The 17,406-nt window shown below is 41.4% G+C and overlaps 1 protein-coding gene across 15 annotated transcripts in view; it reads right to left on the bottom strand.

The window, feature by feature from the left end:
- The window catches only part of PPFIA2 (PTPRF interacting protein alpha 2), a 344,800-nt gene extending 330,689 nt beyond the window's left edge, over window positions 1-14,111 (bottom strand). For 5 of the 15 annotated variants that reach the window (XM_030002985.1, XM_030002988.1, XM_030002994.1 and 2 more), the window contains exons 1-2: window positions 13,763-14,108; window positions 3,012-3,262 (exon numbers count right to left, since the gene is read on the bottom strand). In XM_030002985.1, the coding sequence (XP_029858845.1) occupies window positions 3,012-3,260 (249 nt within the window). In that variant the 5' untranslated portion in view covers window positions 3,261-3,262; window positions 13,763-14,108. Of the gene's footprint in view, window positions 1-3,011; window positions 3,263-13,762 lie in introns of all 15 variants that reach the window. The other 10 variants (XM_030002986.1, XM_030002990.1, XM_030003002.1 and 7 more) reach the window with 5 other exon arrangements.
- Between the last annotated feature and the right edge of the window lie 3,295 nt (window positions 14,112-17,406).

Below are 17,406 nucleotides of genomic sequence, written 5' to 3'. Positions count from 1 at the left end.
GTGAAAATTTTTCCTCTCTCTATTACTTACCGTACTAATTATCTTACTTTTTCTTACTCACTTCACATCTACTAGTAATTTAAATGGGGCCATTTCAAAAGATATCTATTTTAGGGATATCATAGTTCCGTAGTCTAACAATTCTGGTACCAAAGAGTGATGTTGAGTTATTCTGTATAAAGATAATTTTGGTAAACCCTGGTCATATTTTTAGGTTAACTTTTTGACTTATTATTAGTTTTTCCTCCAAAATAAGTTTTAAAGTCTTCTCTATTATTACATTTAGTCTAACTGGTCTGTAATTGCCTGCTCACTTTTTCCCTCCTTCCTTAAACATAGCTGTTCAGTTAAACATAGATGTTCATAAAGTTAAGACTGCTAATCTAATGGAAATAAAAATTACTTCAATGATAGAAATTAGCAAGACAACTATATTTTTTTAACTCAAATTTGAAACATGTAGTTAACTATACATTGTTCTGTCGCAGCATAGATCAGTATAAAAACCTAGAGCCATCTACAGTCATATTTTGCATTTTGGCTACAGCATTAACATCTGTAGCTCTAACAGCATTAACTAATATCTCAAGCTTTATATTTCCTATTTCCATCAGACATTACCCCAGTTTTCCTGCAGGTTCTCTTTGTTCAGATTCTATTTATGAAAAGTGCAATGATTTTTCCAGATCATATTTTCAACTGTTTAAGACAAAAACCAGTGTCCTAACAAAAATGTTTCAGAATGTGTCAATACACACTTTCTACATGCAAAGCACTATGTAAATGCTAAGAAATAATAGAATTTTGAAAACCACTCAAGAAATCAAGAGCTAAAAGAAATGTATTCTGATAAAGCAAGCCTCATTAGATGTCAGGTTATAACTAAGTAATAATTATCATATAGTTACCGTATACTTATGTATTCTTCTCTTAAATCAAGTGAACACAGAATTCTTCCTCTCCATGATAAAAGTACTGGGTAGCATTTTGTCATAGGGCTATGTCAGGCAGCTAGCAATGCAAGCTTGCCATTCATAAAACCATAAACAAAAAAGAAAATGATAGAAGTATTATGTAGAGTATCTCAAGTCCAGAAAGAAAGCTAAATAGTATGGCAGTCATATGGAAGTTATTTTCTTGGAAGGCTGTTATTACTAGAATGTTGTATTACTAGGCCAGTGCTCTGTACTTACAGAAACAGATTTCTACAGAATTGAATTACTTACATGAAGATCCAGACAACCTAACTGATAGGAAAAAGTCTGGTTCTGCTTTAAAGTGTAAGCAGTATGTCACACAGTTCCTCATATGGGAAACCCACATCTCTACTTAGATATATGGATGAATGCTACCTGAAATACACATTCTTAATGGTACATGGTAGTGCAAAGTGTTCATGTGACAAATCAATTACTTTTAGGGGGTGTATGGCTACCATTCAAAAACATACAACACCAACATTTACTAGAAGAAATGAAGATCAAAATCATGTCATGGTCCAGTTCCTTAGAATTTCTGTTTCTTTTAGGCTCTGTATCGCATTTATGCTGAATATTATTTTCCTTAGGTAGTCTACTGCATTTTAGCAGTTTTGCTTATGTGAGAAACAGACATTAAGGCTTAGACACCTGCTCGTGCTCAACAGAAATACCTCACCATGGGCTGAGTGGGGAGTGCCTCTGTGCTACGCGGCACACCGAATGGGGGTTCACAGATGCAGAACCTCCTCTATTCTTCAGATTTCTAGCAATAAAACTTCGAATAAAGGATCTATGCTGTCTTTCACTTATTCTTTTACATTGTTCTATGAAGAGACACCAGTGGAAGAAAAGCTCAACTCCCCACAAATTAGAAAAAAAAAAAACAAAACCCTTGATTTTACTGTATATCAAGATCATTGCTACTCCTTTTTGTTTGACCCAAGCCCAGTGCAGCCATTCTTATTGCCTGGAGCTCATGCTGAAGTTGCTAATGCTATTCTTCAAGTTATTACAGTCTCCCTCTCTCTTTTTCAGCCCTACCCCAAGATATTCCAATAGCCTGCTGAGGTTAGCCCTTAAGCAACTGCTTCTGTTCCCTACTCCAGTGGGTTCCTTTTTCCTTTCTATCTTTAGAACTTTCTCACTCATTTGATTCATCCTTACCACCTCCTTATTCCAATCACACAGCTGAATCTGTCTTCCTCTCTAACCACTGTCTAACAGGTATACATCTTTGCCCAGGTAAGTATGCCCAGGCCCTCATGACTACAATCAAATTCTCTATTAAGTGACAGTTGGAAGACGCAAAGAAAATAACATGGGGAAAAAAATGTGTTTTGAATCATGGTATATTTCAAACCTCTGGCCAGATATACTGACTGAACTAGGATGTTTCTTTGCTTTTAATTCTAATATATTGAAAAATAATGTTATATTGATATATAATATTGAAATACAATATCATATTATTATTTTAAATGAAGACATTAATTTTGCAGTTCCTAAAAAAGACCAAGGTAATTTTAGATAAAGAAATTTATATAATTATTTTTAAAATAAATGAATAAAAATATTAAGATATCAGTTGTTTTTGTGGTTTTGTGTAGTACCTTATTTAACCTATATAAGCTAGTTTTATTTGTTGTAACACTAGTTAGAAAATCTCATCTGTAATAGAGTCTGCAGGAAATATCCTCATTGTTTTTTCTTCATTCCCACCATTAGGTCTTTAATTTAAATGATCCCTCATCTGTTGTAAATGCTAGAGCAACAGCCAAAAGAACCAGTAGCTACAGGCCTTCATCTTGCTCTCCTTGAAGTCAACAGCATTACTCCTACTCTTAACGTTGAAGAGAAGACAGGCCCCAAAGAGGTCAAACCAGGTACTATTAAATCTATAGGAGTTCTGCAGCCAACCTCAACAGGAGCAGAATTTGGGCCTCAAGGAATAAATACTGATTACGGTTAAAGTAAGGAGCATTAAGCGGAAAATCAGTGAACCTAAAAAAAAAATCTTTATAAACTACATACCTGAGGCAGGGCTGAGTTAAGCTGTCGCTGGAGGGAGTCTCTGTCATAGATGACATCCTGTAGGCGTTGCTGTGCAAGTGACAAGCTTTCCTGTGTCTCCCGAAGAGTATCAAGGAGACGGTCCCTTTCATCCAGCATGTTCACCATCAGCTGCTCAAAGTGAGAATCTGAGTCCGAGCCACTGCTTTGGGACCCCCGTTGACTCATCGGGGTGTCCTCGTTTATCGTTGGCATCACTTCACACATCATTTCTTTAAAAAAACACAAATCAAGGAAAAGCTCTTCAGTAGAAAAACATGTGAGGGGATTTCATAAGAGGAATTTACTCTGTCATATGGAAACAGTAGATTATTGCATTGTTCCCTCTTTCAACTTTGTGCTTTCAATGTTAATCAGATGGTCGATAGACAGGGATTAAATACAGTGATTAATTCCACACAGCAAAGACTTTGAATGTGCTTTCTAAACTGAGAGAAGAATGACTGGAAGGAGATGGAGGGTAACAGAATATTTTAAATTAATAGTTTTGCAAATAATGCTCTCTTAAAATGACAGAAAAGACTTCTTCTGCAATTGTAGTCTCCTTTCTTGTTGATTTTCTGCCCTCTCTTACTTAATGTCATTGTTGAATTGCTGGTATTGATGCCAGTAGCTGCCATTAATTGCCAGAGTTTGTCTTGCTCTAGGCATTTCTACAGTACAGCTCAGGCTAACCATCGATCCAGTATCATGCTGCCTTAACAATGCCAGGTTAATCTATTTTTCTATCTAGTTATTCCCACCCTCAGGGGAAATTATTCTCCAGTGAGCTCGTTCAGTAAGAGGTCAAGAACTAGAAACTCTCTGCTAATTACCATCCCTGTGGTATCTTGTGCAAATTGAATTACCAGGGACAGAACCACTGTTGTTTGTTTCCTAAAAACAGTCCTGAGCAGAGTAAATAATATCACCTAGTCCCATTCTTCAATTATAAAGCTTCTTCTGTATATCTCAAAACCTCAGTTTGTGTATGTGGAGAAACTTATGCTATGAGATACTGGGTTCTGTAGATGGAAAAAACAAAACAAAACAAAACAAAGATATGACAGGTCTCAAAGCTCAGATCTTTTTTTTAAATAAAAAGACTGTGTTAATAATAGATGACATCTACCCAATGACAGTCACCCAAAGAATCAGAAACTGTTTTCTAGTATGACTGAAGAAGTACAGCAGATATAACTTTATACATAGTTAAGGGTTAATTTCTGGAAACTGTTATTGTAGTAACTATTGGAAGCCTTTTATCTCAGCAAGTGGGATCAAGGTGCTTTTGGTTCACCTACTGGAAGTTAAAATATTTTACTTAGGAGCTTGCTGTGGACCTTCCAGACATGAACTTTTTCTACAATACATGCAGTTGACACACTTCCACTGTTAAGTGTGCCATCGTGTAACATTCTCACCATTTCCCTCTCAATATTATGATGGATTAGCTCTATTTATTCTTAAATCTGGTCTGCTTTCCAAAGTAGGAAAATGGAACTGGTGAAAGTGGAATTTATGAAAAATGGAAGATCTAGCTGTTACAGAATGTAAAGACAGGCCATACACCAGGGAACAAAGGAGCTAAGACACCTGTACTTAATTCATTAAAACAAACTCCTCCTACTATTACTAAGTCACAAACAAGCCTTGTGCTAACGCTACTTGCTGCTAAGATTTACTGGGAAAATTAAATAGCTTCACTCAGATTAGCTGGCCTTGATCATATTCTGAATGTTCATGCAGAATTTAGTATTCTTACTTTTCACTTTTTCAGCAGATATGATAACTAGCAAAGTTGGCATCAAACATTGGTATTTCAGCATGAATTATCAGCTACTACTGCGTAGCTTTCATAAGCAATAGCTTCACTACTGAGGTTTCAGGTAGATCTTGGTCCTGTTTTTAAAGCGGACTGGAGGAAAGGTAAAGGTTGCTTGTGGCTATTATCCACTTAGTAATTAATGAGGTGCAAGAGAAGCAGTTAATAGCTTGAAGTGATAGACACTGAAAAGTTCCTCACATCTCCAATATATTTAGGTCAGGTATATTTACTCAGGATTATCTAATTCAATGCTGCATATCTCCATTACACATGAGGTTCAAAAGTTTCTATTCCAGAAACCTTTGCCTCTCCTAAACTATAGGCTCCACTAGCAAGTACCACAATGTCCTTTCATACTGATATGAGGTTAATACATCAGTGCCTCCATTGCCATAAAAAGCTTCAAGATTAAAAATATTTGCACCATTAGCAACTGACCTTCATGGTACCTACCACTTCCTCTTCTAAGTATGGACAGTGTGTACTGTGAAGCACCACAGATGGGGAGTGACTAAACTCTGCAGCTGCACCAGCAGAAGGATGGTTTGAATAAATGAGTACTCATCCTCCTACACTTCAATTTCTCTGCAGAGGCAGAACAGCTTTTGGGGAGTTCTTGCTGTTGTAACTGCTTTGCCCGCTGTCCACAGATACCTCGAGCTGTGGGACTATCAGCTGGGGGGAGCCACTGTCTTGCCTCCACAATCCTCTCACAATGTTGTGGGAGTACATTTCACTTGGCAAGTGGCCATCACTCTGTGGAGTGTCTCCACCAGGTCCCACCTGTGGCTAACCAGTTTGGGATGGTCAAGTTCACAGTGAGCAAAGGGATAACTAAAACATCCAAGGCCATCTGCCACTTCCTCAGTTCAATCATAACTTTTCCATAGTTATAGTATGCATAGCAGGTGGCCAGAGACCAAGGTCTCTGCATGCCCATTCTTCGAGACTAAAGAAAACAATTCAGATCGTCACTGAACCTTTCCTGCCTCATGATCATCAACATCTCATGGGGCAAACTTCCTGCCCTGCGGGATTCTCATTGGTGAACTTTCATCATTCAAGAAATTACCTCCTGCACATGCAGATCAAGTTTATGGTCTGAACACCACAGCATACACTACCACTGCTCACAGGCAGTGGCAGAGTGAGAGTGGTGCAGTTTTTCATGCATGCTGGTGTGTGTGTGGAAACAGGTAAGGAAACCTCTGTCCAGACAGCTGTTGCTACCTTAGCACCTTGTATTCAAACTAGATAGAAAATCTCCTCCTATAGTCATTACAGGGATGCGGGAAGCCATATATACAAGTGGTTGTGGGGCAGCAATGGAATCCATGGGTTGAATGCTCATGGCGCTATTACCATGTCTTCTCCACCCTCTAAGCTGCTGCATGCAGGGAGGGGAGTGGACCATGCACTGTGCTTATTTTGAAAGCCTGGGCTGCACTATCCTGACATGGCACAAGTAACAAACTTGGACTATGAGTAAGACCGCAGAGAAGGCAGGGAACAGGTGGGCAGTTCCTGATGTAGGCAGTTTCTATTTGGAAGTTTTCTCCCACAGCTCACAGCCCCAGGAGAATATTTAAAAGGTACAGCAGGTCTTGCAGTCACACTGGTGATGTACGTTGCTTTCCGGCAGTTCGGAAATCAATACCATTATGCCATTGGAACCACATGCATCCTCTCCCTTTTCCCACCCTCAGCTTGGAGACAAATATCAAAAAGCAGTATGCTAACCTGGGCCAGATCAGAAATACTGGTAGGGTGTGCCAGAAAGGGCTGCATTGATACTTGCAACAGTGAGGAGCAGGGGAAACGGGAATCCTGGGCCATGTCCTCACATGGATCTTTTGTGGGAGCCAGCAACAAGGACCCCCAGAACAACTCTGAAGGGAACCCAGCTTCTCAGGATGTTCCTGGATCATCAACCCAGAAAAACAGAAACAAACTTTCAAACAACTGCAGGTTTATTGTGGGGCTCCCAAAGAAAGATTTCTTATAGTTTTTCGTGAAAGATCTATATGCCATGGTGTTCTGATTTACTATGATTTGTGTCTTCTTGCCTTTAGAAAAGCATTCTTTTTCTTTTTTTCTTTTTTTTAAACTTTATCTGGCATTTATCACTCTTACACCTGCCAGCAGATGGGATGCTTTCAATGTCCTGAGGCTGCCACCATTTAACACTGTTCCCAAGAAATGCTGGCCTTCTTCCAGCACATGTTCAAGAACAGAGCCACTTCCCCAGGACCTTACTGCACCATTTATGAATTTTCTGCTTGATAGCAGGAAGGAATCAAAATACTGAGACTATCTGAATAATTTTAAAAGGAAGAAAAAAAAGGAAAAAAAGGAGGTTCATCAAGAGGGGCTGCAACAAAAGCTAGGGCAGGAATAGCAGAGAAAGGACTTCCAACAGAAGTAGAGGAACAGTGTCAGCAAACAGACTGATCACAATTTAGTAGTAGAAGACTGGCAGCTAAGGACAAATAGGAGGGCACATATGCATTTGGATCTTTATACAGGAAGTGAATCACGTCAGGGAGTTACAAGAGTTCTTGAAGTTTCCAGAGCCTTCTGATGGTGCGTATGTATTAGACAACCCTTGGTTAACCACATGATGATGTGGTTCACACATGGGGTCAGGACATTAGATTTAAGAGTTAAGCTTCCAGTTTAATTATAGCTGAAAGGAATTTAGTTTGCACACACCAAAAACACATAGAGAACCAAGCCAACACAATGTAGATGGAAACAACTGGGATTCACATTAAAACATAAAATAAAAATGGCATTGCTATGAACAGTTAGGTCTGATTGCTAATGTGGTCATATCCTGAGTAATTTTAATTGTATTTTTAAATTTCCAGTGGGGGAAGAGGGCAACTTCTGATTTTCCTTCTATGTAATTTTAAATTTTAAAGCTAATTTTGGTGATTAAAAAATGCCCAAACCCCAACAATTTTAACTCTGGTTTCATAGTATAATCAACTGAAATATTTCATACACTGAAATCAGAAGGAATCATTTTAACTACCTACTCTTGCCCCACTAATCGCAGACCATAAATCTGTGTTAAGCTAAAGCATATTTTACACAGGAAAGATTTCAACCATTAGACACTGAAAGTGATCTTGCTAGTAAAATAACCAGAATTAGTCATTCTTTCTGTGAAAAATATATGCTTTTTTCAATTGTATTTGTAGGGGAGACAGAGCCACATTCAATGCTGCAGTTTTTAAAGGCGCAAAATAAGGCTACTGGCAGGCCCACTTCTATTACATTTTAGACCTACCATGCCACACATGTTTTTGTAGCTGATCTGGGAGTTTACAGAACTTTTGATATATCTCAGATACATTTCACTATATATGCATGAATCAATTTTCATATAGACAGGTCAGATGCATCCCAGACTTAGTGGATATATATACAGTTCAGGAATAATGGACCATGCATATGTGGCAGGTATTCATCTCAAGTACACAGTTCTTATTAATTCATGTAGATATCAATTCTACTCAGAACAGAACTCAGCAGGATAAATAATGGACCATCTTTAAACTTCCTTTTTGTCCTCCATTCTTACTGCTTCAAAAACTGGTTAGGCTCATAGGACTTGATTTTCTAAACCATAACTTTTGGATAGACCAAATATAGTCATAAACTGACATCTGGATATTCCATGTTGTCTACTTGTGTTTATCAGTCAATGGTTTGAGACCCTGCTCCCCTGTCATACAACTGACTGTATATAACTATATAACCAGAGACAGCCCCAAAAGATAAAAGGTCAGGATGAAGTTTCCAGCCCTCTGCTCTTCTGAATTGGTCTTATACAGTGTAACAGGCTGTTAGTTCCTCATTCAACTCCATGTGCACACTGCAATTCAGATGCAAAAATATGTTCATTGAGTCTGTGCATATATTTTAATCTCTCCATTCAGTTTGCATGTGCCAGCTTCTATGCTAAGATTTTTGTTATCCCAGGGTAGTATTCCTCTCACTAATCAATACATTCCTATCAACTACTACAAGGCAATTACAGTTACATATCTTTGATGAGTCCTATTAGGGAAAAAGAAGTCAGAGCTGACAGTAACAGTAAAGGAAGGATGAGCGAAGACATACAACAACGTGCATGAAGCATCAGAATGCCTTCTCTGAAGTTTATAACACAAAGCTTGAACTGCATTGCCACAATTCTAAATTTCAAAGTAACTTCTCTTACAATTTTCAGGTTAATGCAATAAAAATACAAGCAAAATTGGAGTGTATAAATACCTGTCTTAAACTTCAGAAATTTACAGCAATCACTGAATCTTCTTTTTATTTTCCAAACCTGCACTGAGCAACCTCATCTTATTTTGCATTTGGCCCACCATTGGGCAAGGGGTTGGCACAGATGACCTTTAAAGGTCCCTTCCACACTGAATAACTCTGTCTGTCTGAAGAGAGCTTTAAGTTCAAAGGATTCACTTATTTACCAGAGAGATTCTGAAATTTAATATACATTTAAATAAGCTGGAGAGGAATTTGGAAAAAAACCCAAACCAAAACCCCACATTGTGGCTCATTTCATTGCATTCAAAAACAAACCCCAACCAATCAACCAACCAACCAAACACGCAACAAAAAACCCACCCCACATTGATTTTATTAGGATGGCCTGCCTTGTGGAGAATATGGGGCTCTATATACTTGGAAGACTTCTACAAAAAGTAAACAAAATTGTCATTAAATAATAAAAAATAAAACTCAGTTACACTTGATTACAAGTATGGCCACATTTTCAGATATTGCTATTTACACTAAACGTGCTAATCTGAGTGACATTAAAATAAAAATAAAACTGCCCAAAAAACCCACAAACCAGAGAAATCTGAAAACATAACCACATGAGGATGAGAAACAAACACGTACTTTTTAGACAACCAAATTTAAACAAAAATCTGCTTATTTTTGGAAATGTAGGCAATTACAGTTTATCAGAAAATATACACAAAAAAAAGAAACTAAAATATTATATGGGATGATAAAATGCCACCTCTCAGAACATTTTAAATTTAAAAGTTTGAAAAGTCTTATAATTCAACTTTTATGGTCTCACTTATATTCTTTCAAAAGGTTTGAAGAAAGATTTTAATGCTTTATATTTTTTTTACTTACCCAGTGAATCACAGTAAAGCAAATAACGAAAAAATATTTTTAGAATAAAGACTGAAAAGCTGCTGAAGCCTAGCTTGGCAGGGGAACACATATGTACGGTATGACAGTAGTTAAGTGGTATATGCTCCTTCTAAAGGGAACAAACAGTACATATAAATAAATATTTTTTCCCCAAAATTCCAACATTGAAGTTGTTCCTATTCAAGGTCATAATCTGTCATCAAGTCAATGTTTACAACATATGTAAAGGCATGAGGTGCTTGGTACATTTAGGAAGTTTTCTGGCTATGCCATTAATGATAAGTAAAAATATGAACACATCATACTCACATCGGGGAAATAAAAGCTTTCCTAACACCATCCTCTCAAAAAACAGTCAACCAGTCAAACAAACCAACCAACCCCCAAACAAACCCAAGAACCAAGAAACACAGACTTGCTTGCTTCTCACAGGAAAGATACATGGTGTTGAGTAAACTCAGAAATCTGTAACCAGCTATCGGGAGTCAGCTTTGCAGAGACTGAGTAAATTCCCACTGAAGTAATTTACTACGGATTTCTTTACCAAGACACTGATCACATGAAAGAAGGAGGAAAAGATGAAGGAGGAGTACTTCAGGCATCCAATTGGGTTTCCTAATTTGATACCTCAAATCCTACTTAATTATACCAGTGGTGCCCAACCATGCATCCAGCAAGTCATGCAGCTCTTTGTGCCACTAGAGAACTGCAGGCTGTTGCCCCCAGAAAACTGAGTCAGAAAAGGAGCTGAGGGATGAATGGAAGTGGAGAGGGAACACATAATGAAAACCTTCATTAACCATCCTGGTCCTCAGGAGGAAGTGAGGAACAGGCCCGATAACTACAGTAGCAGCAACCCACTATTAAGTGGCAGCCATCTTGCTCTGTCAGGATATGACTGAAGGCACGCTGAGTTAAACAAATATGAGGGAACACAGGCATCCAAGAGAACACTGATGGACCTGAAATTTCTTTCAGTGGGTGCTAGGAACCGCAAGTGGTGGATTAAACACCTCTGTCCCATATCTTCAAGACCACAGAATACCATGATAACAGAATAAGCCCTCATGTACATTATTCTGTGCAATACTTCCTGTACAGCCAAGATTGCAAAGATGAGGTAGGAGTGGAGGGAAAGGGCTTAGGAAGGTGACATATGCCTCATTAATACCTAAACATGCATTATATATACCTCTTTATTCAAAGGAAAAAAGAGGAATTTTTTGTTCCTTTGCCAGAAAAAAGCTGACTTGCTGTGTAGTAATACAACTTAATTAAAGCTATGCTTGACTGATCTAAGACAACAAAAATAAGACTTTTTAAATGTGTTTCTCTTTCTTTAAAAAGAAAAACAAAAGATCCATTGGTACTAAACTTAGTATCTCTGCAGTAAAAAGTTTACCACTTTACCTGGTATTCTGAATGTAAGTAAAGCAATTCCTCAATGAAATATGCATTTACTTTAAGTCACCAGCATTTTACTGTTAATACACAAACACTGTTTCTTAGATTCATCAGGAGCCACAGAGCAGACATTAGAATTCCCTTGCTCGGGGAGCACACAAAGTGCCCAAAACTCTCAAGGACTGCAGCAGATACTGAACTTGTGTAGCACCTTACAACTGTCCCAAAGCCTCTGAGAGGTTCTGAAGGGGGAGCAGGATACTGACAAATTACTGCTCTCCTTAAAATCCATGTAGCACATACATGCTCCCTAGGAAAAGACTTTTAGGCAATGTAAAAACTTTAGAATTCTTCTTATTTGAAACAAAGCCTAAGCACTTGTTTTAATAGTAGTTCTAGACCTGTGAAGCAGCACATTAAGTTCTCTAAATACATTCTCTTCCTTGTCCATTGTGTATCTACTACACCATCTACTGCAAAATCTATTTCACGTTGATTGGTTCCTAGTTCAGTATTTTCTCCAATCATTTGCATGGAGACCAATCCAACAACTGCTTAAATTCATGGAAATTCTGTCATGGACTTCAGTGGGTTTGGATCAGTGTAGATGGTTGGAAAAGTCACTAACATAGGCAAGCCATCAACCTCCTGTCATTTTACTACCTCCAAACAGGAGCATAAAAATAAAAAATATATGTTACGCACAACTAGGGAGCACGCTGGATGTTATGTGACCATTGCAATATTATGAGGAATCATGAACAGGTTTCCCCTCTAAACACACAACATTGAACTGGCAAAAAGCAATGACTGTTTGAAGTCATCTGTTCTATGAGAAGGGGAAAGAATGTGGTTCATTGCCATTGCATTAAAGATTTTTCAGGTTGAAAAAACGTCACAGCAAATCTATAGCCTTAGCTGCATTATGTTCCCATGAAGAGTGAACTCGGCATTAGCTCAGTTAGGAATTCTGCAGCTCAGTTTGGACATCCAGGTGAGTGAATGGACAAAAATTGCAACAAACAGCACAGGATATGCCCACCCTTGGTTAAGAGTTATATAAAGCTCCTTTTCAGGAGCTACTCCATTAACAACTAAATTGATAGCAATTCTCTTATATTATCTTCTATCCACAGATGCTGATAATCATGTACAGACCAGGTGTGAAAGTACATCCTCAATACTGACTTTTTCTAAAACTACTTGAAATTTCTGTGGTACATGTCCTATAAAGGTGGAAAATGAGAAAGTTCTAATCTTTCTTCTCATTGGACCCCACCCTATTTGACATCTTCTGTTATCTTGACTGTCCAAGAGTCTTGGAATTATTTATTTTTCTAAAGTGAATGTTGTAACAAACGCCTCTGCAATCTCATGTAACCTGGGAATAATTCACCAGCTGGGCTTCTTTCACTTGGGCAAGCTCTGGGAATGAGAAGACGGAATACTACTTGGCTTCTGCCTGACAAAGGCTCTTAGACAAGCATTCATTTTGCTCACCTTGATGGCTACCACCTTAGATGTGAATCTAATTTTATTCCCTCACCCTTCTGTCCATAACTGGTTTTAAAAGCTTGTTTTCTGTATACTCAGATGTTTGATTTGTACACCAAGGTTGAGGAGTCATTTCAAGTTACTTGTAATTTTGCTGCAGGAGAAAGAAGTAGAAATCGAACTACCATACATTCTAGCCTGTCCACAGTGACATCAGCTTGAAAACTCATTTCATTGGATCATTCCGGATATTTTGCATTTACAAGCTATTTTTTTCCAAATCATTAAATAGATACAGTGGCTGATAAACCCAGTTCTTACTGCAATTATGTCTTTTCAGATGTTCTCAGCAAGATCGCTCTTAGGCAGCACGGTTTAATTCCATAAGGAAAATCCTTCCTATTGTCTGAGTTGCATTACATGCATATTCCTCCTCCTAGTTAACTCCTTACCTGCCAGTCTCCACTAAACTATGATATCACCTTTAACAGAAGCATCCTGCACTCCTTCCACACAGGAGGGGTGATCAACACAGTACCTTAAAAAAAGGACTCATTCCAACCATTGGTTCTTTATGTCATCCCTCCGGCCTCGTATCCCTCTCAACCACACCAAAAAAAGAAAAAAAAGAAGTTGGCTTCACGTTTTTTAGTCTGAAATTCCCAACTCCCGACTCCCATTACAGAAATGCATTTAAATACCACACAAGTACTACAGCAAGAGGCAGACAGCAAGATTTTGCATTTGCACCTCACCTCCCCGGAGGGTATCGGGGCTAAGGAGGGAATGTCTAACTCAGAAATAGAAGGTTCAGTACCTAGTGGCTTTTATTTCGGCGTCTGCTATTTCACTTGATCAATAACAACCGCAGTCTCCACCAGCTTCGAGCGGGGACTCACACAGCCGAGCACTCCTGGACCATCTTCCTAGCAATGGTGACACAGGCGTTGCTCCGAGGAACCCCAAGCCCCTGCACCCGTCCTCCGGCAAGACTGGCTGCTTGGCACCTCAGCATTTTCTTCGGTCACTTCGTCAGCAGCCAAGAGGAGAAGCATCCATGGGAAAAATGGCATATTACAAATTTTGCTTTGAGAAGCAAAGCTCGGCTCAGACCATTGTCGGGAGCAGGAGGGGGGGGAGCGGCTCTTAAAGCTCCAGCAGCCCCTTTCGAGCAACAGCATCTTCGCAGCTGGAGGCCAAGCGATTACAGGGGGGAGGGGCCAGGGCGAAAGCATCTTTCTTTTATTTCTCATCTTTTGTTAAACTTAACTGAGCGATATCTGGCTTCTCTGGTTCTTCGATACCTCCCGGGCTAATTATGCCTCTGCGCGTGACTGAAGTCCACACGCACGCACGACTGCCTGCACGATCAAAAGCAAACGCGCTTTTCTGCTTTACAGAAAGAAATCCTCTGCCCACAGCTCATCGCTGCCTGGCAGGCACCCTACAGCGCCTGATCTCAGCGGTCCAGAGCAGGAGCCGCGGCAGTGGGAGCTGGGAGAGAGAGCCCCGGCGGGTCACCCACGGCACGTGCCCTGCGGACCGGCCTCCGCGTCCCGGGCGCCTCCGCTCCGCGGGGCAGAAGGGGCCGCACCTGGGGCAGAGCCAACCAGCCGCACCCGGGGGCAGAACCAGCCGCACCCGGGGCACCGCCACCGGCTGCCCGCCGAGGGCCAGGGACCGCCGTCCCCCCGCCGCTGTGCTGCCCTAGCCCTGGCTGATCGCTGGGGGATGCCTGGATTGAAAGCGGTATGCGAGCTCTAAAGCGCCGTATTCTGCAATTTAAAAGAGTTCAGGCGAAACGCCAGTACATCTCATCTAATCGGATATATAGTGTAATAAAACGTATCATCTGCTGTAATCCGACCATGACAAAGCAGTGGTAAAATCTGCTATAATCTGAATAGTCCGGGCGTGTAATTAATATTACGCGTTTGGAAACGCTAGGCGTAAGCAGGCGCCCTCTCCCCGGCTCCGAAGGCTGGGCGGGCGGCACGGCCGGAGGGCGGGCGGCGGCGGGCGAGGCAGAGGCGGGGGTGGCGGCGGAGGGAGCGGCTACGGGCGCCGCTGGGCTCGGCGCGCTCCTCCTCGGCGGGGACTTCCCCTGGAAGCCGCTGCAGTGGTTTCCACCAGTCCTTAAATAAATTCTGAAGTAATCACGTCTCTTCTGCCTGCCTCACGCACACGGCTCCCCGAAGGCAGCTGCTACTGCTGCTCCGCGGCTCGCACGGCGCTAACTCCCTCACGCCCACTCCTTAAAGGCAAAAAATAATAATAATTAAAAAAAAAAAAAAAGGACACTGGGGCCCGATCCTAACGGGGGAGCGGCGCTTCCTTTCCTCCTCTCCCCTCTCCTCAGCGCGACCGTTAAAAAGGGCGGGCGGGCGGGCGGGCGCGCGCGCCCGTCCGTTGGCGCCCGCCGCTCCCCACGCGCCCCGCTGCGCGCGGGGCCCCCCCTCAGACACCCCGTCCCCGTCCCAAGGGCTCTGTGGCGGGCGGGCGGCTCAAGCGAGTCCTGCCAAGCCGGCAGCGCGAAGGGAGCGAGGGGATTTGCGGATCCGTAGCCGCTAAACGCCACCTCCGCCCGGCGAGGCGGTCTGCTGCCGCCGAAGGTGTCCCTTCAGCCTCCCGTCCTGGGGCCCTCCTCGCCCGCTAGTGCTGGCCCACGCAGCCCGAGGCGGGCGGGTGGAAAAGGGACGGGGAGACCGGGCACTGGCGGGGGAACTGGGCGTCGTGAATAAAGGAGTACCCGAAAACGATTTAAAGTCGGCGTTTTCGGAGCGCTGGTTTGTAATTAAGTTCATCCCAGTTGGAGGATGATGTGCTGGTATCGGCTACGCAAACTTCGCTCTTGCAAGAAACGTTTCAGTATTTATTTTTCTTCCACATACCAAAAAAAAAAAGTTTCGTCCAGGCAGGATTGACTGCGTTGCTTCAGAAGCCTGAAGTCACTTCGTCGGCTTTAGACAGGTGCTGGAGGGGCGGGGGAGCCGCAGCCAGCAGCGGGTTCGGGCTCAGCGATGCTTGCTGCTGTGGTGCTTCACAGTAGGTTTGACGCTGTATTGTGGAAAATGTAAATGCACAGAGGATGCACATGTACGGTAGAAGGCAAAGAGCTGAGAAGAGTTGCCAGCATGGACATTTCAAAAACAAATGCAAAGAAAGTACTGGTGCCATGCCAGAGTTTGTTGCCAGAGCTTGGCCTTTCAGCACGATGCATGGGTTAAAAGAGCCAAAATAAAGTAGCTCTTCCCCTCCAACCGTACCACTATTCCAGGTGGCTTTTTGTCACTTTCCTTGGCCATTCCAGATCCTTACACTATTAGAGCAGTTGCCTGACAATTACACTGTAGATGAGGGCAAGATCCATATCCCTCAGAGACTATGTGCATGGCTATCCCAACAAATCTGAGCTTTGAGTTAGGTGAGTGAGGAAAAAATAAGCAGCTCAGAAAGCACTCGTGAGAGCAAGCATGTTCGGCAGGCAGCCACGTAGGCTGGCTAGTATGAACTTCTTCAAAGAAGAGCATATCTGATGGGTTTTTTTTTCCCATTCTTTGGAGTTAAAGCGCATTACTCTCTGTACAATAAGGTACGTAGGTCAGGTCAGGATTTGCAGTTTCAAAGTCTAGAACTCAGCACTGTTATTTTTTATAACAGCATGTGTTTGCATGGGAGTATCACTCTTTTCTAAGTATTGATAAATATTGATGACATCGTTCCTTCTTCCCCTCTTTCAAACAGCAACTTACTGATTAAAGCGCTTGCCAGGCATGAGCTCACTGTCTGTGTTCACCCAAGGTGGTTGTTTTCAGCACTTACCTTGGAAAAGATTCTAGTCTCCGTTCCATGGACTGGAGGAGTCAATTATTTGCAAAGCTGTATAGCAGACAGGCCTCCTTCATAGTCATTTGATTTATAAACATTTGTGGAATACTTTGGGAAGTCTGTTGGCCCCTCAGCTCCTCATGCCCATTCTCTCTACTCCCTTTCAATCATTAAAGCAAAAACCCAGCACAAAAAGACTATTATTGCTACTCACAGCATTGTCCTAGTTGACCTGCTGCCCTTGGCTTCTCTGTTGCCAGATTCACAGACGAGTAAGTGGCTGAAATATTGCGTTCCACAGTGCTGAGGTTACTGCATAGTGCAGAAGCTGCCAATTAGTACCTGTGCTTTGTGGTACCAATTTAAACAGGAGTCTCCTTCTATTCAAGCATGTAGGCTTTTGAGGTCAATGAGATGGAAGAAGAAGGAAAAACTCTAAGGAATGGAAAATGAACTATGGAAGAGCCACAAAAACTGGGATGGAGCAAGTCCTTTAGGCTTTGTCATAATAAGGAAATGCTCCCTACAGTAGAGGGCATATTTTGGTAAAGTTTAACTGCATGAATAATCTTGACCAAAAGCATAACAGCATAATGATATATTTTATGGAAACTTCAGTAGTGAAAAGTGCTG

The sequence above is a fragment of the Aquila chrysaetos genome, chromosome 26 (genome assembly GCF_900496995.4).
Source record: "Aquila chrysaetos chrysaetos chromosome 26, bAquChr1.4, whole genome shotgun sequence".
Lineage (NCBI taxonomy): Eukaryota > Metazoa > Chordata > Aves > Accipitriformes > Accipitridae > Aquila > Aquila chrysaetos.
Note: the sequence above shows the minus strand (reverse complement) of the source record. Positions and strands in the feature narration are given on the sequence as shown.